Genomic DNA, 22,061 nt, shown 5'->3' on the forward strand with positions numbered 1-22,061 from the left:
GGCCACATTTGAACTCAGGTCTTTCTGATTCCAGGTCATCTAGTCCAGCCCTCTCCAATTTTTGATTGCTGAGGAAACTGATGTGCATAGAGCTTGTGACTTGCTCAAGGTCATGCAGGTAGTAAAGGGCAGAGAGCTGGAATCTGAGTTCAGGCCTTCTGACTTGAACCTGTACATTTTTTTTAACTGTACCAGGCAATATCATGGGACAAATCTGCTGCTTTTTGTACCTCTGTGGGGAAAGTTGATCACTGAATCTTTGTACTGGGGTCAGATGGCTATTTCCTTTCCTGGAGAAAGCAGCTTTCTGTGGTTTGGGGCATCTTGTTCACAGAGTTACCTGTTAATTGTGCCAAGAGCCTGTCAGGGCCCCTAAGGTCCTACCCTCTTCCTGTCAGAGGCTGACTTGGGCTCGTGGTGGTTTTCAGGAATTCTGTCTTATTCTTTGTTCTCAATGCTGATTCAGGGAAGGGAAATGTCTCTGATCTTGGCCTTAAGTTTTATTTTATTTTGTGAGTGAATTTATTTGTATGCATTCTTTTTGCCTATTTGCCCCAACTCTGCCTTTTTTATTCTCTGCTGACTGCCTCCTCCTCCTCCTCCTCCTCCTCCTCCTCCTCCTCCTCCTCCTCCTCCTCCTCCTCCTCCTCCTCCTCTCCTCCTCTCCTCCTCTTCTTCTTCTTCTTCTTCTTCTTCTTCTTCTTCTTTTCTTCTTCTCTTCTTCTTCTTCTTCTTCTTCTTCTTCTTCTTCTTCTTCTTCTTCTTCTTCTTCTTCTTCTCTATCCAGCTCTGATTCAGCCTCACTTGGCCCATGTGTCTCCTTACTTTTCAGCTAAATTTCCATCAGTGGGTCGTTCTCTTTCCTAATTATCTTTTTGCTCCTCTTCCTTGAGTCCTTCATGAAACTGGTTTTGGCTTATGATTCACTGAATTGACTTGTTCTTTACCTGCAGCAGAAAGTTTCCTGGTGCCTGGAGACTAGGGAATTCACCTTTTTCTCCCAACTTTTCTCTTCTGTCAATTTGCAGACAAAAGCATCAAGTGTAACAAAGTGACCCAGAGTTCTCGGTATCAGGAGGTGGTATCAGGCAGCAAAGTGATTCTGTTCTGCAGATATAAGGCTTCGTTTTCGGATCCATACTTATACTGGTATCGCACACGGTCTGACTCTTCCATCCAGTCTATCCTGCATGGCTCTAGATATTTAAATACACATCTTGCCAAAGGAAGGTTTTCTGTGCAGCATAATGACGCCCAGAAAATCTTCCACTTGGTGATCTCTGAGGTGGGTCCTGAAGATGCTGCCTTTTATTACTGTGCCTTGTGCACAGAGGTGCAGGTGTCTTGGGGAGCTTTACAAAAACCCCTGTTGACCCTGATCAGAACCATATGGGGAATTCCCTGTCACTCAGTGACACACCTACTTTGAATGAGAAGAACTCAGTACCTCAAAGAAAGTGGCATCTAGTTCAGCCCTTGAATCATAACCCTTAATTTTATAGATGAGGTAACTGAGGCCTAGAGAAGTCAAACCACTTACCCAAGGTCACACAAATAGGAAGTTTCAGAGGCAGGTCTGATTCCTAGCCCAGTGTTTTTCTCTGCAAAATTATAGCATATTGTTATTGTTCAGTTGTGTCCAACTCTTTGTGACCCCTTTTGGGATTTTCTTGGCAGAGATACTAGAGTGGTTTGCCATTTCCTTCTGCAGCTCATTTGACAGATGAGGAAACTGAGGCCAACAGGGTGAAGTGACTTGCCCAGGGTCACACAGCTATTACACGTCTGAGGCCAGATTTGAGCTCAGGAAGATGAGTCTTTCTGACTTTAAGTCCAGCACTGTATCCACTATACCACCTAGTTGGCTTCATATTTCCCCAGAAATAGTCTTTTGAAGTTCTTTGGCCTCTTTTCATTTCAGTCCCATTGGCATTTCCCCTACTTTTCTATGTTGGGTGTTTGGATCTATTTTTTTTTTAAAGAAAAAATGAAATAGGCATGACTAGGTGGATAGATCCATAATCTCATTAGAGTGGGTACACTTTTTCTGGTGTAGAGCACAATCCTTTTATGCCTTTTAATTCCATGGGATTTTTCTGGTGTTTCAGTTAATCTTCTACCTAAAATGCTGGAAGCTTTCCTGTGGATATTTTAATATCTCAGAAATACAAATGTAACAGTTGGGCTGGATTCTTGAAGGCTATAGCAATGGATGGGAATACTGGAAAATCTTACCAAATTGGAAAGTTTGGTCCCGATGGTGGACTTTCTTGGCTAGCTGAGGACCAGTTTAGCCAAGTATGGAGACACTTAGCACCAGAAAAGTTGACTGAACTTTTTTGACCTGAGATGACCCTTGAGTCACAAGGCAAACTTTTAAAAACGTTTCTTTAAAAATTGTTTTATCTTATTTCTATTGATCTTTTGTTTTAACAGCACATTCATTCCCCAATATATCCCTCTCTCTTCCCTTACCCAATGAGCCATTCCTTGAAACAGAGATTATAAAAGCAAGGGGAAAAGAAAGCAGTTCAGCAAAATTGACATGTTGACCGTGTCTGACAGTGTATGAAATATTCCACACTCCTGGTCCTCTAGCTATGCCGTGAAAGGAGGGAGGTGCATTTTCTCAGTTGTGCTCTGAGGTCAATATTGGTATTATACTTACAAAGCAGTCGGTTTTTTCTTAAAAGCATTTTTGACATTATTCTCCCTCAATTTTTAAATCTCCATTTTCCCCCTCTCCCATTCTCTCCCCATGAGGGAATTGAGTGAATATCAGTGATTCAAGAGTGTTGAATTTGGAGTCAGAGGAAGTATGCTCAAATTTCAATTTTACTATTGACATAATTATTTTTCCTCGGTTTCTCTTTGGCTCTCTGTTTTCTTATCTGCAAAATGAGGTGTGTGGCCCAAAAGAGGGGAAAAAAAGAGTATGAAGCTTTGTAGTTATGTTCAGCCTCTAAAGGATACCATCTTTTCATTCTTTGCCCTAAAGAGCTGATGGGGCAATAGAGAAGTGGAATTTTAGAATGTTAGATTTGGAATGAACCTCAGAGATCATCTAGTCCAACTGTCCATTTGGCATATGAAGAAAATGAGGCCCAGAGAGTTTAAATGCCTTGTCCAAAGTCACATAGGTAGAAAGTAGCCAACCCAGCACTTGACCTTGGGTGCTTTAATTCCATGCTAATTAACCTTGAATGATCGAAATAGAAAGGACCTTAAAGGTTATCAAGTGCAACCCTTTCATTTTGCAGCTCAGGAAACTTGAGATCCAGAGAGGTTTAAACAGAAATAATGAATTCTCAGTCCATGGCTGCCAGATTGTAGTTTAGAAACTGAGTTATATTCTGACTGCTGACAAGAGAGGAGGGGAGGCATACATACTTGTTCATTTGGAGTCAGAGGAAGTATGCTCAAATTTTGATTTTACTATTGACTAATTGTTTTTCCTTGGTTTCTCTTTGGCTCTCAGTTTCCTTATCTGCAAAATGAGGTGCATGGCCCAAAAGAGGAAAAAAAAAGGGTATGAAGCTAATAGTGGTTATTGTGAGTGTCGCTAACACTGATGAATATAGAATAAAGCTTTGAAATATAGGGGAATCTCCATGTATACAATTATGGAGGCAAAGTGAGAGTGGCTCTACCTCTTCCCTCTTAACTCGAGTGACTCCTCCTTTTAACCCACCTCTACTTCAGTATAAATGAGCAGGCAGGTGTTCTTTCTTAGGTTTGGTTTTCTCCCTTTGCCCTTCTTTTTCAAGCTTGGCTCACAGACAAAGAACAGGCTCACTCTGTTCCAAGTCCCCAAGGCCAACACAGATGAGCACGTACCTGTTCTCCCTCCTTAAACACAACAAACTGCAATTCCCAAGGCCGGTGCAAATAGTTTGTGATACAGACTACTGACTCTCATTTTTCACTTGCACTCTCTATATTCTGGTTAATTATGACGTATGAGGCTAGCTTACTTGGATGGCAGAGGAATGCTGTCATTCCTCCAACTTCTTCAAGTCATGTCTTGTGATAAAAAGGGCTTTACCCCCTGATGTATCTAGACTTTGAGATTTGGATCTCTTTACTATGACAGTGGTTCATCTGGCAGCCTGACCCTTGCTGAAGTGTGATTAAGGACATTCTTGGAGCACTTGCAAGGAAGAGGTCTAAAAGTAGAACATGCCAGTTGGGTAATTGCTAGCCCCTCTGTGTTCTCTGGTCTAAGCTGACAGCCAACTGAAGGAATCAACATTTCTATGATCTGATGTCAGAACTGACACACCTCCTGCCCTTCATCTATCACTTACAGCCTCAGGCTAGAACAGGAGCTCAGACCTAAATGAACCTTCTAGGGAGACTGGGAGCCCCGGATGTTCCAGTGGTATACTTGTTCATGCTGTCTGTCCACTGAAGCCTCTCCGAGCCAAAGGTGCAGTGAGGATGCCACCAGACTCCAATGCACCCTCTCTCCTCTTGACATCCGTGGTGATTGAGAAGCCTGTAGAAAGGATTTTGTTGTTACATCAGTCTTCTCCCTTTAGGCATTCCATTTTAGGAGAGACATTGAAAAACTGGAGTGTGGCTGGAGGAGGTTGATGCAACCAGTGTATTCAGGTTAATTTGGTAAGGAAACTTGAAACAATGTCACCTGAGGACTGGTCAAAGGAACTGGGAATGTTTAGTATGGAGAAATGAAAACTTGAGGTGAGCATTGTAGCTGCCTTCAAATATCTTAAAGATTGTCATCTGGAAGGGGGATCAATCAATCAATAAACATTTATTAAGCACTTAGTATGTGATGGGGTCATGCAAAGCACTGTGGATACAAAAAAAGGCAAAAGACAGCCCCTGCCTTCAAGGAGCTTACAATCTAATGGGAGATTAACATATAGAGTAGAATAACATATAGAATAGAATAACACATAGAAACAAATGGAAAAGTGGGGGTCAGGATTGGGAGGGCAGATTTGTCTACCAGTAGTTGGGTGGATAACAACCAGATGACCGCACTGGGCCCCTCCCTTAAATGGAAGATCTGTGAGGAGGTATAACATGCCCACCTTTTACCATCTCCAATCAGATTATTTTTTTTCAAAAGGAGACTAGATAGTGTAGTAGGTAGAGGACTGAATTTGGCTTCAGGGAAACCTGGATTCTAATTCTACCCCTGACACCTACTAGCAGCATGGTCACAGGCAAGCCATTCAATGTCTCTGAACCTCAATGTCCTAAATGGAGATAATAATAAGAGTAGTAGCTACCTCCTAACTTACAGGGTTGTTGTGAGGCTTAAATGAGATAATATCTCATGTAAAGTGCTTTGTAAATTTTATAGTACTACATAAATAACCATTTTATTTTTTTTCTTACCTCTAGACAATAAAATTTCACGGAGGCTTACTGGAAGAACTTGCTGGGTTCCAGAATGGAATATTGACAGATATTGTAAGATTTCTTTTTGCATGGAGGCCTTTAACACAGGACAGGTTATTATCTGTGGGAATGATATATTACCTCAAATTGTGGTCTGTGGACCTTTGGGAGTCCCTGAGATTTTCTATTTTCATAATAATACAAAGATGTTATTTAGCTTTGAAATACTCCTCTTCTTTCCCATTTATACAGGTGTGGGCCCTGATTTTCTACACATATTTTAACTAAAACAACATATCATAACAATTGAATGCAGAAGTATATATGAGAATCCAGCTGGCTTCCATTAAGCAAGATATTAAGGAGATTGTCAAAATATATAAAACTGTGCCCACTCTTCTCTCTAAATTTTTTTGAAAATATGTTTTTTTTTATAAATAATGTTATATATGTTAACATACAATAGGTTTGTTATTGTTATTTTAAAATGAACAAGCATTTAAAATGCTGTCAGTTTTAATTTCTAATATAGCCAATATCAGTAGTTATAACGCATCTAAATGAAAACTCTTTGGGGTCATCAATACTTTCTTTTTCTTGTGGTTATGCAATGAGGTTGAGTGACTTGCCCAGGGTCACACAGCTAGTAAGTGTTATATGTCTGAGGCTAGATTTGAACTCAGGTCCTCTTGAATCCAGGGCTGGTGCTCTATCCACTGTGCTACCTAGCTGCCCCATCATTAATACTTTTCAAGAGTGTAAAGGAGTCCTGAGACCAAAACGTTTGAAAACCACTGCAGCCAAGATGGTGGAGTGAAAGCTGTGACTTGCTTGAGCTCTCCTCCAAACCCCTCCAAATACTCATAAAAATGGCTCTAAACAAATTCTGAAGAGGCAGAACCCACAAAAAGACAGAGTGAAACAAATTTCCAGCCCAAGACAACCTGGATGATTGATCTGAAAGGTGTATCATGCCGGGCTGGGAGCACAGCACAGTGCGGCTTGCGTGCAGGCCAAAGCTGGAGCAGGCCTCAGAGGACTGAATCTCAGTCAGCTGTGGAGGTTTCCAGACTCCTCAATCCACCAATGCCAAAGACAACTTAGAAGGTCAGTGGGAAAAGTCTGTTTCTGTCGGTGCTGAGAAAGGAAGGCGGAGTCTCAGCTCCATTTCTCAAGAGCATGGTCCTGGGGGGGGGGGCAGCTGCTTCCCGAGCTTCCAACCCACAGACTGAGGGGGAATCCAGTGGCAGATCAGAGAGGGATTGCAGGGATCTCTTTGCCAGTGCTGAGGCAGGGATCTCTTGCTTTGCCCGTGTTTGGATCTGGGCAGAGGTGCTAGGGTGAGGAGGAGCACTGTATTGGTGGAGCTTGTAGTGGCTGTAGAGAGGAACCCCTCCTCACAGTTACAGGACAGAAAGGAGTACTTGTAGTCACAGGCCAGGAAAGGAGTAAGCACCTCGCCCCTTATCATACCACCTTGGAAGAACTGAAAATTTACAGGTCCCTACAAGTATCTCTGAAAACAGCTGTACAAACCCCCCAAAGCTTGGGACAGTACATTCTCCATATTGGAAGCAGACTCTTAGCTTAACAAAGAGTTTAAAACTCAAGTAATTGGCCAGGATCATAAGCAAGCAGCGCAAAAAGAGTCAGACTATATTATCTTACTTTGGCAAAAAAAGAAGATCAAAATATACAACCAGAAGAAGACAACAAAGTCAAAGCTCCTACATCCAAAGCCTCCAAGAAAAATATGAATCAGTCCCAGGCCTTGGAAGAGCTCAAAAGGGATTTGAGAAGCAAGTAAGGGAAGTAGAGGAAAAACTGAGAGTGATGCAAGAAAATCATGAAAAAAGAAGTCAACAGCTTGCTAAAGGAGACCCAAAAAAATACTGAAGAAAATAACACCTTAAAAAATAGCCTAACCCAAATGGCAAAAGAGGTCCAAAAAGCCAATGAGGAGAAGAATGCCCTAAAAAGAAAATTGGCCAAATGGAAAAGGAAGTCCAAAAGCTTACTGAAGAAAATACTTCCTTAAAAATTAGAATAGAGCAATTGGAAGATAGTGACTTTATGAGAAATCAAGACACAGTAGAACAAATCCAAAAGAATGAAAAATTAGAAAACAATGTGAAATATCTCATTGGAAAAACAACTGACCTGGAAAATAGATCCAGGAGAGAGAATTTAAAAATTATTGGACTATCTGAAAGCCATGATCAAAAAAAGAGCCTAGACATCATCTTTCAAGAAATTATCAAGGAAAACTGCCCTGATATATTAGAACCAGAGGGCAAAATAGAAATTGAAAGAATCCACAGATCTCCTCCTGAAAGAGATCCCCAAAGGAAAACTCCTAGGAATATTATAGCCAAATTCCAGAGTTCCCAGGTCAAGGAGAAAATATTACAAGCTGCCAGAAGGAAACAGTTCAAGTACTGTGGAAACACAATCAGGATAACACAAGATTTAGCAGCTTCTACATTAAAGGACCACAGGGCATGGAATATAATATTCCGGAGGGCAAAGGAGATAGGATTACAACCAAGAATCACCTACCCAGCAAAACTGAGTATAATCCTTCAGGGGAAAAAATGGTCATTCAGTGAAATAGAGGACTTTCAAGCATTCTTGATGAAAAGACCAGAGCTGAATAGAAAATTTGACTTTCAAATACAGGACTCAAGTGGAACATGAAGAGGTAAACAGGAAAGAGAAATCATAAGAGACTTATTAAGATTGAACTGTTTACATTCCTGCATGGAAAGATGATATTTATAACTCATGAGACCTTTGTCAGTATTAGGGTAGTTGGAGGAAAAAAATTATATGTATGTATGTATGTAGAAATAGATAGAGGGCACAGGGTGAGTTGAAGATTAAGGGGTCATATCTGGAGAATAAAATTAAGGGATGAGAGAGGATTATACTGGGAGAAGAAGAAAGGGAGAGGTAGAATGGGGTAAATTATCTCACAAAAAAAACAGAAAAGAAAAGTCTCTTACAGTGGAGGGAAACAGGGGAAGGTGAGAGGGAATGAGTGAATCTTATTCTCATAGGATTTGGCTTAAGGAGGGAATAACATACACATTCAATTGGGTATGGAAATCTGTCTTACCCTACAGGAAAATAGGGGGAGAAGGGGACAAGAGAGCAGGGGGATGATAGAGAGGAGGGCAGATTGGGAAAGGGGTAATCAGAAGTAAATACTTCTGAGGAGGGACAGGGTCAAAAGAAAGAATAGAATAAATGGGGCAGGATAGGATTAAGGGAAATAGAGTTAGTTTTTACAACATGTCTACTATGGACATGCTTTGCATAACTGCACATGTACAACAAGCAATATGAGTTGCTTGCCTTTTCAATGAGGGTGGGTGGGGAGGGAGGAAGAGAGAAAATTTGAAACCTAAAGTTTTAAAAACATATGTTTAAAAAAATATTTTCACATGCTACTGGGAAATAAGAAATACAGGAAATGGGGTACAGAAGTCTATCCTGCCCTACAGGAAAATAGAAGGGGAAGGAGATAAAAGAAGGGGAGAGAGATAGAAGAGAGGACAGACTAGAGGAAGGAATATTCAGAATGCATGCCATCTTGGGGTGGGGGAAGGGGTGAGATGGGGTGAAAATTTGGAACTCAAAAACTTGTGGAAGTGAATGTTAAAAACTAAAAATAAATAAATTTATATTAAAAAAAAGAAAAAAAAAGAAAACCACTGCATTTGAGTATAAGCTCCTGGAGAGCAGGCACTATCTGTTGCCTTTCTTTACATTCCCAGTGCCTGGCCCACAGTAGGTACTTAATAAATGCTAGCCAACTGACTGATTTTGGGGTGAGGGATTACTTAGTTGACCTGCAAAGGGCCCTACTGTAACTTACATGATACTCATAAGTTGTAAAAGTTCATAAGCCTGTCACATGGGAAGTAGCTTTTCTCTGAAAAATCAAAGCCACGTCTTATAGTTGAGGTGAACCAAAGAGTGGCAAAATCAGTTATGCAGTTTGGGACAGTCGAGATGGCCAGGCCCTGTCCTCATTTTTTTTTTTGTTTTTTGGTTAGGCAATGGAGGTTAAGTGACTTGCCTGGGGTCACACAACTAGTAAGTGTTATATGTCTGAGGCAGGATCTGAACTCAGGTCCTCCTGAATCCAGGGCCAGTGCGCCATCCACTGAGCCACCTGCTGCCCCCTCATTTTTTTTTTTTTGCCAATGGTATTAATACACCTTCTGCTTTTTCTCTAAGATGCTATCTCTACTACCCTATATTACTTGCCTCATCCCAACCAAATGAAAATGAAGATGATGCTATATATGCTGACTACCTTCTAACCCTATTGGGAAAGTGACTTTGGGCATGACACTTATCCTTTCTGAGACTTGGTGTCCTAATCTGCAAAATGGGGATAATGATACCTGTAGGGTCTGCCACACATGGTTCTTGTTAAGCATTAAATGAGATGAGGTGGGTAAAGTATTTACCAACCTTTAGTTGCTATCTAAATGCTGATTCTTGCTGTTGTTGCTGCTGCTACAATTATGTGGTCAACCATTTTCAGTCATGTCTGACTCTTTGTGACTCCATTTGGAGTTTTCTTGGCAAGGATACTGGAGTGGTTTGCTTTCTTTTACAGCCCATTTTACAGATCAGGAACTGAAACTAATAGGGTTAAATGATTTGCCCAGGATCACACAGTTAGTAAGCGTCTGAGGTTGGATTTGAACTCAAGAAGATGAGTCTTCCTGACTCCAGGGCCAGCACTCTATAGACTGAACCACCTAGCTGCCCGTAACAGTTATAACACATGTAAACATACGTTAGAAGATGCAGGCAAGGCATAACGGTAATGGGCTCATTGAGTTGCCTGGGCCTGAATGATTTGTATTAGAGACTAGTTCTTACCCTTTCTTGTGTTAGGGACTCCTCTGGCAGTCTGACAATGCCTGGAGAGCCCTTCTTAGAGTAATAGTTTTAATACATAAAATAAAACTAAATACACAGGATTATATAAAAAAAACAACAACCCGAAGGTTAGTGAAATAAGGTAGTTTTTTTCCCATTCCCATTCACAGACCTGGCCCTTGTAGATCCCAGGTTAAGAACCCTTGTTCTAGACAGTTTTGAATTTCCTTGGTTAATTTGTTTTGTCTGTATAGAACCTGGTTGGGAGTCTAGCCCCTCAGTGAGAAAATGACCTTTCATGGCTACCACTAGGTATCTGTTCTCTTACTGATAGCCAGAAAAGTTTTCTTTCGCACCATCCTCTACCATGACCCCCAGTCTTTGAGATTCTGATGTCGGAGCGGTTAAGCCCGGAAAGACCTGCAAACTTGCTGAGGCAGGGGAAACAGAAACTTGTGAGTCATATCAAGTGGTCTTGCTGGTGCTGCTACCAGAAGGAAACCTGGGGGCTGGGTCTCAGGGAGCTGTGGTGTGACCTTGGGGCACTCAGCTCTGATTCAGCTTGACTAGCAGTGAGCCAGGCAATCTTCGAGGCCCACCCAGTTCTCTTCATGTGGTCTGCAAATGACTTAGAACCCCAGGAGACAGGAAGCACAAAACACCACTTAGTATAGGGTAGTACAGACAGCATCTTAGAGAAACAGCAGAAGGCGTATTAATACCATAGGCAAAAGAATCAGGACCTATTTTCTCCCAAATCATCCTTGTCTTTGGAATCTCTTGTTAGCTGAGGATCTAGCCTGAGTAACAGCCACTAGGTCTTGCTATCACCAGAGCGGAGGTTGTAAGGGAGTGAGTCAGTAAATGTACTTCTAGGGAGGGAAATTCAGCACTGGATGCTGTGACCTTAAGGTCTTATTTCTACTCTGAGTTAACTAGATTTTGGGAAGTAAGACATGGTCCTCTCTCCTCTATGTATTGGTCTCTCTTTGGAAACACCAAGATAAATGTCTGCCTAAGCTTTTTGGTGACTCTGTAATATGTTCAGAGAGTGTCAAGGAGGAGGCTTGATGTCATTTTGTCTGTGAAGAGCTAAGTAAATTGAATGGTCCCAGGACAGAAAGAAGAGCTTTGGTGGGTTGTAGGCTCAATATTATTCAACAGCGTGACATGTCAGCCCAACCAAGTAACATAGATTTTGGATACATTAATGGATACACGTACAGTGTCCAGAAGGGGAGATTCCACTGTACCCTGCCCTGGAGGGACATAGACAAAGTGGAATACTGCCAAAGGAGAATGACCAGTGGAAGGAGAATCAACAAGTCAAGTCAACAAGCATTTATTAAGTGCTTACTATATGTCAGACATTGTATTAAGCTCGGAGAATACAAAGAAAGGCAAAAAATGCAAGTTGACTATAAACCAGGCCATATAAAGATGAGTTGAAGGAATTGGGGATATTTAGCATAGAGAAGAAAAAACTTGGGGGGCAAGGGGAACTATATATTAAAATATTTGAAGGGCTCTTATGTAGAAAAGAGATTAGATTAATTCTTTTTAGCCCCTTTAGGAAGAGCTGTGGGGAACAGAGGGTAAAGGGTTAAATGAGGCAGTTTCAGTTTATTATAAAAACACTTCCTAATAATTATAGCTACAAAACATTAAATAATAATAATAATTGATAAAATAATAGATTTAGACCAAGAAGGGACCTTGAAAGTCATTGAGTCCAACCCTGTCATTTTACAGAAGAAATTGAAGCCTAGATAAATTAAATGTGACCTTTGCCCAGGGTCACAAACTGGTTAAGTATCTGAGTCAGAATTCAAATCCAGTTCTTCCTGATTCCAGCTCCAGTGCTCTAATACCCTGCTTACCCTCCACTATGCCATGCTGCCTCTAATGGGCTGCCTCATGAGGTAATGAGTTCCTCATCACTAGATGTCTTTAAGTAGAAGCTAAACAGTTATTTGTCAGGGATGTTGAATGCATGCTGCAAGTAGGGGTTGGTTGAAATGAACTCTGGTGTCTTTTCTAGGTCCAGGGTTCTAGAAAAAAGGAAGTTTCTGACACTACCTCTTTTTGTGGCTGCCAAGGTGAGCACAGAGAAGATGGGCACATTGGGAAGAGTGGGTGTGGGGTTTGGGACAAACCTGAACATTCTCCTCTCTCCCCTTGGTTCAAATTCTGGAGGCTGTAGAAATCAGAAGGGTGGGAAAACACTTTTCAAATGTTTAAGTCTGATAGCCAAAGTGATGAAACAATTCCATTTCCCTTTTCAAAGTTATAGAAATGCATCAGTATATAGAATCAGAAGAGTCAGCCACCTCCTCCAGGACTATCTTTCCACCTGGCTTTGAAAAGAGTTGGGTCTAATTTTTCCAAAGCAAAAGCAGTTAGGAAAAAAAAAACCTGCCAGTCGAAATAGTTAGCCACAGAGCTATTTACATCACAGCCAGGGGAAGTCAAGGGAAAACATCTCAGTGGATCCTTGGTTTCTTTTTTCCCTGTGCTGTAGAGAAGCCTGCAAGTAAAGGAGAATGGTTAGTCAATAACCTGTCCTTTGGAAGCCCTTTAGTGTAGCTTGATGGAAAGTTTAAAAATATTGGGTTAGCCCAGCCTCCCATGTCCGAAGCTTGGGGAGCCTGGGGACAGGACCTAGGATTAGGGAATATTTGGTCAAGTTATTGATGCCAGGAGGAAGTTAAAGGAGCAAGGAATGGGAGTCTTCGAGGCAAAGAACTAGAGGTTAAATATGTTCATTAGCCGATGGCCCAATGGCCCTAGCAAGTGTCATGTGAAGTGAGTAATTAAAATAGCCTGACTCTCATGTTGCTTCTTCTGTGAGGGTCCCTCAGTTTGGGTGGAAAGTGAGTGTGGCCAATTTTTATTCTCACCTTAGAGTAAAAAACATTTGATAGTCAAGAAAAAGTTGACAGCGATGCTCTTGGCGAGTAGCACACGGAGTCCCAGCAGGGTGATGGACAGCAAGTTCACTTTCTCAATTTGTACTATGGAAGAGGAAAATGAGCAGAGTAACATTGGCTGTGACTGGATTCTAGCCCAAAGCAAGCCACTCAATGGTGACTCTGTCCTTCCTGTGCCCTGAATTACTCTTTTTTTCCCTCCCTGTAATCAAACTTACTCTTAGGCAACATCCCAGAGATCCAAGTCTCTGCTGGGGTACCCCCGATCGAGAGCTTCTCTGGGATTCACACTCACAGACAGTCCAGGCAGCTCTGCAAGGGGTCTCAGAGGTTGTAGATTCAGAAGGGACTTCAGAGGTTGTCTAGTCTAATGTCCTCATTTTACAGATGAGGAAACTGAGGCACAGAAAGGTCAAGTGAATAGTACAAAGTCATACAGACAATAAGAGAACGAGTCAGAATTTGAACCCAGGTCATCTGACTATAAATCTAGTGCTCTTTTTATTGCTGCCTCTTTTTTCAACAAACCTTTATTAAGTGCCTACTATGTGCCAAGTGCTATATAGTAGATTCTGGGGATATAAAGAACAAGAAACAGACCTTGCTCTCAAAGAGCTTACAGTGTGTTAGAAAATTAAATTCTTCCTTCCTTCCTTCCTTCCTTCCTTCCTTCCTTCCTTCCTTCCTTCCTTCCTTCCTTCCTTCCTTCCTTCCTTCCTTCTTTCCTTCCTTCCTTCCTTCCTTCCTTCCTTCCTTCCTTCCTTCCTTCCTTCCTTCCTTCCTTCCTTCCTTCCTTCCTTCCTGCCTTCCTTCCTTCCTTCTTTCCTTTATCTATCTATCTATCTATCTATCTATCTATCTATCCATCTATCTATCATCTATCTGTCTGCCTACAAACTTTTCTATCTTGAGGCAGTTAGGTGGAGTAGTAATTAAAGCACTGGACTTGGAGTCAGGAAGACCTGAGTTCAAATCTAGTTTCAGATACTTACTGGCTGTGTGGTCCTGGGTCAGTCACTTAACTTTTGTCTGCCTCAGTTTCCTTATCTATAAAATGAGGCTAATAATAGCACCTACTTTGTAGGGTTGTTGTGAGGATCAAATAAGATATTTTAAAAATATTCTATAAATACTAGCAATAATAATAATAATATATGTATATACATACACATACATACACACACAAAGTAATTTTCGGAAGTACTACCAAGTGTGGGAGGATTAATCGCTATACACTCCCATATTTCTTAGGTAAAGTTTCTGTTAGTCTCTAATTTCAGCTGTTTTTGGTCCCCCTCTCACTCCATATGGGAACTACAGAATTTGGTCTTAAATTTCTTCTGCCCCCATTTGGATCCTTTCCTGAAACTTACCTGTGGATTTGAGGCACTCTTGGGAAGATGATGGCTGGCCAATGGGTTCCTCTAGGTCTAGAAAAAATGAAATAAAAACATAAATCTCTGTATTCTACTTCTAGCCAAAGCAATCATAGCATTTCAAAGCTCAAAGGCATCATCTGAACCAGCCCCTCAAATTTACAGAAAAGATAAACAAGGCCTAACGAGGTTGAGTGCCCTTGAAACTTCCTCTGTCCTCTGGAAGCTTGTTCTATTAAACATTCTCTCACCCATCTTCAGTTGCTCCCTCTCTGTTGCTCCTTTCATCACTTCCTATATGTATAACACTCAGATCTGTCCTGGCATATAACATTTTTTCCCCTGATCATGCCACCCTCCTATTTTCCTTCCTGTACTCCTAACTTCTAGAAAAAGTAGTTTATACTCCTTACCTTCACTTCCTCACCTTGCATTTATCAGTTAACACTCATTTGGTGCTAGATGGCGCAGCCAGGTGACACAGTGGATACGTAGAGTGCTGGCCCTGGAATTCAGGAGGACCTGAATTCAAATCCAGCCTCAGACACTTATTAGCTGTGTGACCTTGGGTAAGTAATTTAACCCTGTTTGCCTTAGTTCCTTATTTGTAAAATGAGCTAGAGGAGGAAATGGCAAACCACTTCAGTATCTTTGCCAAGAAAACCCCAAATGAAGTCATGGAGAGTCAGACATGACTGAAACACCTCAACAATAAAGCAGAATTGCTTGACTGGAGCAGCAACAGGTGGTATTTATAGAGCACTTTGAGGTGCAAAGAGTTTTTTTTTTTTGGTGAGGCAATTAGGATTAAGTCACATAGCTAGTAACCGTCAAGTGTCTGAGGCAGGATTTGAACTCTAGTCCTCCTGACTCCAAGGCTGGAGTTCTATCCACTGCACCAACTAGCTGCCCCATGCAAAAAGTTTTTACCTTTGCTATCACATGCTATGTTTCAGTCACTGTGCTAAACACTGAGGCTACAAAGGAAATTTAAAAATCTAGTTACTAACCTCAAGAAGCTTACAATGAAGGACAATACATAGAAAACAAGGTGTGTATATGAAATGCAGAGAGTAGATAGAAGGTAATCTTAGAGGGGGCTGCTAGGAGCACCAGAAAAGACCACATGCTGAAGGTGGCCGTGAGTTGAGTCTGGAAGGAATCCAGGAATCTAGGAAGTGGTGGTAAGAAGGAAGAGCATTCCAGATATTAGGGTTTGCCAGTACAAAGGCATGAAGAACTGTGTACAGCTTGGCTTCCAATATCACAGGAAGGTGGGGAAATTACTTTTCAAAGGTCATCAGCAGCTTTTCAATTGTGAAACACCAACATCCTTTCCCCCAGTCCTCACATTTTTCTGCAGCATTGACTACCATTGAGTTCTTTCTCCTTCTGGAAATCCTGCCCATTTATAACTTCTATTACACTTCTCTTTCTCACTTCTACTTTTCTGACTGCTTTTTCTCAGTCTCATTTTCTGGGTCATGGTCTTACTGCCCCCTTAAGTCTATGTCCCTTGCAAGGCTCTGTCTTTCCTCTTTGGGATTTCTTCCATTACCATGGCTTTAATTATTACTTCTATGCAGATGATTTCTTCCAGAAATCTAGGCTCAAAAACTAATTCATCCTTTGACTCTTCCCTCTCCTTCTCCTCTGCCCCTGTCAAATTCAACTGGTGGCCAAGTCCTGCTTATTCTATCTCCATAATATCCTTCATGTCTATCCCTTCCTCTCAACTCACTGCCACCATACTGATTCAGGCCCATTTTGCTTGATTCATTGCAGCCCACTAACTCCTTACCCTAGTCTCCTTCTTCTCCAATTTATATTTTCCATAACTTCAAACATTATCTTGCTAATGCAAAGTTCTGATTCTGAATCACTCTACAGTCTGGCATTTAAGGCCCTACACATTTTAGCTTCAATCTACATGTCCAAACTTATTTCATATTACTCCCATTAATGTACTCCATATTGCAGTCAAAATAAGATTACTAACTGTTTTGCAGTATCATTCTGACTTCTCCTTCCTCTTACATGTGCACAGGGCATTCTCTGTGCCTGGAATATACTACTTTCTCACCTTTGCTCTTCTGAAATACTTTCTTTCCTTCAAGGCACAGCTCAGGTGTTATCTTTTCCATGAAGCTTTCACTATCTCTCCATATTTTTTTTTTAAAGGCAATTGGGGTTAAGTGACTTGCCCAGGGTCACACAGCTAGTAAGTGTCAAGTGTTTGGTTTGGGGCTGATTTGAACTCAGGTCCTCCTGACTTCAGGGCCAGTGCTCTATCCACTGCACCACCTAGCTGCTCCAACTATCTCTCCATCTTAAAGTGATCTTATTTCTCAAAATTTCTAGAGTACTTTGCAGTTTTCTTGGACCCTATGACATTCTACTTTGAATTGTATTCATTCATGGTCATAGCTTAAACCTATAGTAGACTATAAGCTCCTTGAGGTAAGAGATTGCCATTTTTCAACTGTGTGCATTTAGTACCTTGCATATAATAGGCACTTAATAAATGTTTGTTGAACTGAATTACATTGAAATGACTTGCCCACAGTCACATAGATAGTATGTTATGCTGTAGTGATAATAGTGCTGGATTTGGAGTCAGAAGACCTAGGTTTGAATACCTCCCAGTGTTGTTGTGAAGAAAGTGCTTTATAAATCTAAAAATGTGAGTTATTAATTATTCTGACTTCTAATCCAATGTTTTCTATTGCTTCATGATTCCAATATTTAAAGTTATTTGGCTGGCTCTTTAAATGCATAGCTTCTGAAGGAGTTTGCTATGGTTATCCGATAGCTAGGACAGGCTGGGCTGCTTCCTTTTGGGGGAAGCTGAGCACCAGTCTAGATTGGACAGTGCCCCGTAAACATTCAGTCTTGAGCAACAACAAAGAGAAAGTTATGTGGAAAGGGCTGATTGGCTGGTGGAGGTTCATAGGGGAGATGAGAATAATAACTTACATTTATAAAACACTTTATAGTTCACAATGCACTTTCCTGATAGTGACATGAGCATTATTTCCACCATTTTTACAGATAAGAAGATTGAGGCTAAGTGCAGTGTTTATGGTCACATCAACAAAGTAAATGTCAGAACTAGAACTCAAACCTAGAGTCTTTATGTATGCTGTTTTTCTTTTCACATCTTACAAGGGTTTCCTCCCAATGTCCCAATTAGTGATATAGAAATGCATGTGGTGTGAGTTTTCTGGGGCCATGTACTTGAATTTTCCCTTCTGCTACTTACCTTCAGTCACAAGATGTTTGAACCAAGCGCCCTTGCCTGGCTATGATTCATTTCTCATATGGTGCCATTTTGAGGCTGGAGATGAGTTCAGTATTCCCTTCCACAACTTCCCTTATTCTTTTCCCACTCCTTGTTTGCCTGAGATCCTACCTGAACTCTTGTCAGTGGAATCCTCATGAGACTTTTTGTAAGAAGCCTCCACAGTCTTATTGTTGTGCCGAACTGTACACTTAATTTGCTCCAGATCTTTCTTGTATTGACCAAGCTTGACAGCACTGAACTTCCCATTGGCAGTGGTGACCACTCCTTCTGTTGTATTGTTGTCTGGGTCAAGATGTATATCCACAGGCTTGGGGTAGAAGTCCTTCACCAGACATGCAACATTGGTCCCATTTTTCATGACAAAGACTGAGGGTGTAGAAGGTTCTTGGAGTTCTGAAAAATATAATCAACCTTCTCTGTGAGGTGACTACCCAAAGCATGGTAGAAATGGTTATTTTAACTCTAAAGATCAACTTTCTACCAATGATCTGTATTTTTTACTCTGTTGTCTGCTTGCTGATTCCTGAGCACGTGAGAGGATGGGCAGGGAAACAGAAAGAGATGCACTATATGAATGTTCGCTGTTATCATTATCAATGTCATGTTTATATGGCTAATGAGGGGATGATTATGTTACTCGCAGTATTCTGATTCAGCATTGTCATTCTTATTGCCACAGAACACAGGATATAGGAGTCATCCATCATCCCTGCCTTTGGCAGGACTATACCTAATTATCTTCTGAGTCTTTAGTTGTGCACTCTGTGGCAGCAGTCAATTAGCTGTGGAATACTGGATATTATGGATAAAAGCTCTGTGCTGATGGTGTCATTTTGAGCCTGCACCATGGCTGATAAGTTTGACGGAAAGTTATGGTCAGAATGGCTCAGAGTCATTGTGCTGCTGAGTGAGTAGACTTTCTTTCAGAGAAAGACAGTTAGCCCATGGCTGAATTAGGGCTCTGGACGAGAATATCTATGTGCCTATTTCCTTGCTAGCCCAGAATTTCAGCCAATAAATCAGACAGGTTAGAGAACTACAAAGCCCACCCCTCCCCAAGATCGGGGGTTTTTACCTTTGAAGCTACCATCACTTCAAGTGCTAGGGGCTATTAGGGATGCTGAACATGGAGTTCACATTGAGAGGATCACAAAGGCAGGGCTGAGGAATGCAGAAAGATGAGGGTGACATTTTGCCCTGTACTGGCTCTCAAGATAGGAAATTTATCTGCCAGTTCAGTGAGATGAATACCAGAGAAGAGCCAATATAGCTGGTGGTATTTAAAATGCACTTAAATGATGAGTTTAGAATTTCTTCCTAGAGAACCAGCTATGCAGAACAGTAAGTTAGAGAAGGAGTTCCTACTGGGTGGATCTTCTACTCTGGTTTTGACTATAGGTTTCTAACCTCCTGTGTTAGATGGGTCCTGAGATTTCTCCACTGAAAATTTTGGTGTAAAGATATGATTGTGCTCATTTTTACTGAGTACAGGAGGAAGGTTTCTAAAAGGCTGTCTTCCCATCATCAGCTTCTCATCATTTAAGGGTAAAGACCCCTCCCTTTGTGCTCTCCCAGCACCTGCTTTCAAACACCCCAGTACTAGATGAGAAATCTCTCACCTTTCCCTCCTTTAGCTGAGACCAACTGACAACCTCAGTATTAACGGCTAGAAACCACACATGACAAATGGCTTTCTGTTTTCCTTCCCCACTCACCACCCTCTCTCTTCCATATCCTCTCCTCCCTTCTCCCCTTCTTAGCAGAGATACTTCAGTTCGATCTCCCAGGTTTGATCTTGGACTGAAACAAATTTCTGCTGGTTTTATGGACACTCAGTTTCCTCATCTGTAATGAATTTTCCATGAATTCTAGCAGCTTCTTGACTTGCCCTTAATAATTTATCTTGATTACAGTCATATCCATACCAGAGAAGCATGACATCCTGATTGAGGGGGATTTGATGGCTTCTGGAGTCTCTTTCAGATAGAGAGCAAGGATCTCATGAGGTGGGGAAGGTGATCGAATTAACAAAGAAAAAAATCATTTACCATCATAGACTTAGGTCTACACAGCTGCAATAATGCAGGTTACCATTTCTGTTTTTCAAAGGTTGTCGGAGAACTAAAGGAAATCAGGTTTTCTACGCTGTTGTAAATAAGCTTGGTGAGAGCATGCCTGGATTTCTTTCGAGCTGGAGTTACCAAGCAAAGACCCCATTCTGGGCCCAAAGAAAGAACACTTAAGTGGACCTGGTTGACCCTGGTTATGGTGTAGTCTCTGCTACAAACTACTTTTGTGATCTCAGGAAATTTCTTTCACTTCTGTGGGACTCATTCCCCTCATCTATGAAAACAGACTAGTTGGAACATACAAGTTTGAACATTCTATAGTTCTAGAAAGTCAAAGGCAATTCCATTGACTCGAGCTGTGGAATGCTGACCTGAGATTCTTGATCCTGACTCAGGAGACAAGCTACAGATTCACAGAGTTGGAAAGGACCCTTAGGCCATCTAGTCTAGCCCGTACCTGAACAAGAATGCTCTTTACATCAAACCCAGACTTTGCTTGAAGATAGCCCGTCCCACTTTTGGTCTAATGGGTTAGGGTAATTTTCCTTATGTCAGGTTTAAATCTGCCTCTCTGCAATTTCCACCCATTGCTTTGAATTCTGCATTTGGGGGCCATGCAAAAAAAAAAAAACGGAATTGCTCTTCTGTATGGCAGCCCTAAAGTATATAAGAAGAGGCTTATGTTTTTAACTATAAGCTCGGGAAATGATAGTCTACTGTTGAATACTGTTGATGTGCTGAATTTGATCATAGTATACTGGTTTGCTAGAATATTTCGTTATGTTCCCTGTCTTGATTAGTGTCAAGACTAATCAATAATGAATTTATAATAATTGAGCCCATAGTTGGGACTAATCAATAATTTTCAACTAACCAATAATTACTTGAAAAGTTAAAACATCTTTATAATCAGTTATATGACATCCTAATGATTAAGCAAAGGTTGTTTAATTTGGATTAAAATAAAATAAGACAAAACCAAAAAACCTTGGATATGGTTAAACATGGTTCATATGTGTAAACATAATATAGAGGTTCTCAGCCTTTTTTTTTGTGTGTGAAAGGGACCCTTTTGGCAGTTTGTGGAAACCTGTTGACGTCTCAGAATAATGGTTTTAAATGCATAAAATAAAATGCATAGGATTACTAAGGAAACAATGACATTTAAATGCAGTTATCAAATTACATTAAAGAAAAAGTTCATGAATCTCAGGTTAAGAACCTCCGGTTAAGATGTTACACTTTGTTTCAATAATAATAATAGGTGACATTTCATAGTGTTCTAAAGTTTACAAAGCACTGTCTTCTTAACTTTATAAGGAAAGTAGTGCGAATATTATTTACTCCCATTTTATAGATGGGAAAACTGAGGCTCAGTGACTTGCTCAGGGTCACACAGCTAATAATCACTGTAGCTGGGATTTGAACACACGTATCTCACTTGACTTCATATCCAATGCTCAAAAAAATTGAATTTTGAAGTTGAATAAAGGTCATTTTTGGGCTCCTATGTCTATAACATTCTACCATGTATCACACTTATTTTTGCATCTTTTTTACTCTTTTAAATCATAAGCTCCTTAAAAGTAAGACCCGTGTTATCTTTTATTGATATTGGATTGAATTGAAATGTGCTCCGAATTTACTTCTTTTGGATTTTCTGATTTTTCACACCCTTCCTCTCCCCAAATAGAATCACATTTGCTAATTTAAAAATGTGATTTGTTTTGAATTTACAATCCTACTTTAGGTCTTTCCCATTTTCATGGAAATCAATCACAGATTAAGATTAAACTGTCAGACAGAACACTCAAATAAGCGTACACTTCACCTTGAACTTGCTTTATTTGCCTGGCAGCTTATGTATGCATATCTATATGTATCTATATCTCAACATATCTGCTATATTTTTGATGGTAGTGAGTGTACATTAGATGTTTTATGTAGCACTGTGTCTGAAAAAGGGGTGTGTGTGTGTGTGTGTGTGTGTGTGTGTGTGTGTGTGTGTTTTGTCCTGACCTCTGGACAGTAGTGTCATACTTCTTTCATTTCCTTTTGTCTGTGTGCTTTCTGGAATGCTCTGAAGATTTCTAAAACAAAACGGAGT

At 40.8% G+C, this 22,061-nt stretch overlaps 1 gene segment (V, D, J or C); it reads right to left on the reverse strand.

The window, feature by feature from the left end:
• Positions 1-11,601: 11,601 nt before the first annotated feature.
• The window catches only part of LOC110206803 (T cell receptor delta constant-like), a 74,366-nt gene continuing 63,906 nt past the window's right edge, over positions 11,602-22,061 (reverse strand). Inside the window, 4 exon segments of the C gene segment in view lie at positions 11,602-12,802; positions 13,176-13,289; positions 14,579-14,635; positions 17,994-18,278. Coding sequence covers positions 13,177-13,289; positions 14,579-14,635; positions 17,994-18,278 — 455 coding nt within the window.

The sequence above is a fragment of the Phascolarctos cinereus genome, unplaced genomic scaffold, assembly GCF_003287225.1.
Source record: "Phascolarctos cinereus isolate Bilbo 61053 unplaced genomic scaffold, phaCin_HiC Scaffold_3;HRSCAF=262, whole genome shotgun sequence".
Classification (NCBI taxonomy): domain Eukaryota; kingdom Metazoa; phylum Chordata; class Mammalia; order Diprotodontia; family Phascolarctidae; genus Phascolarctos; species Phascolarctos cinereus.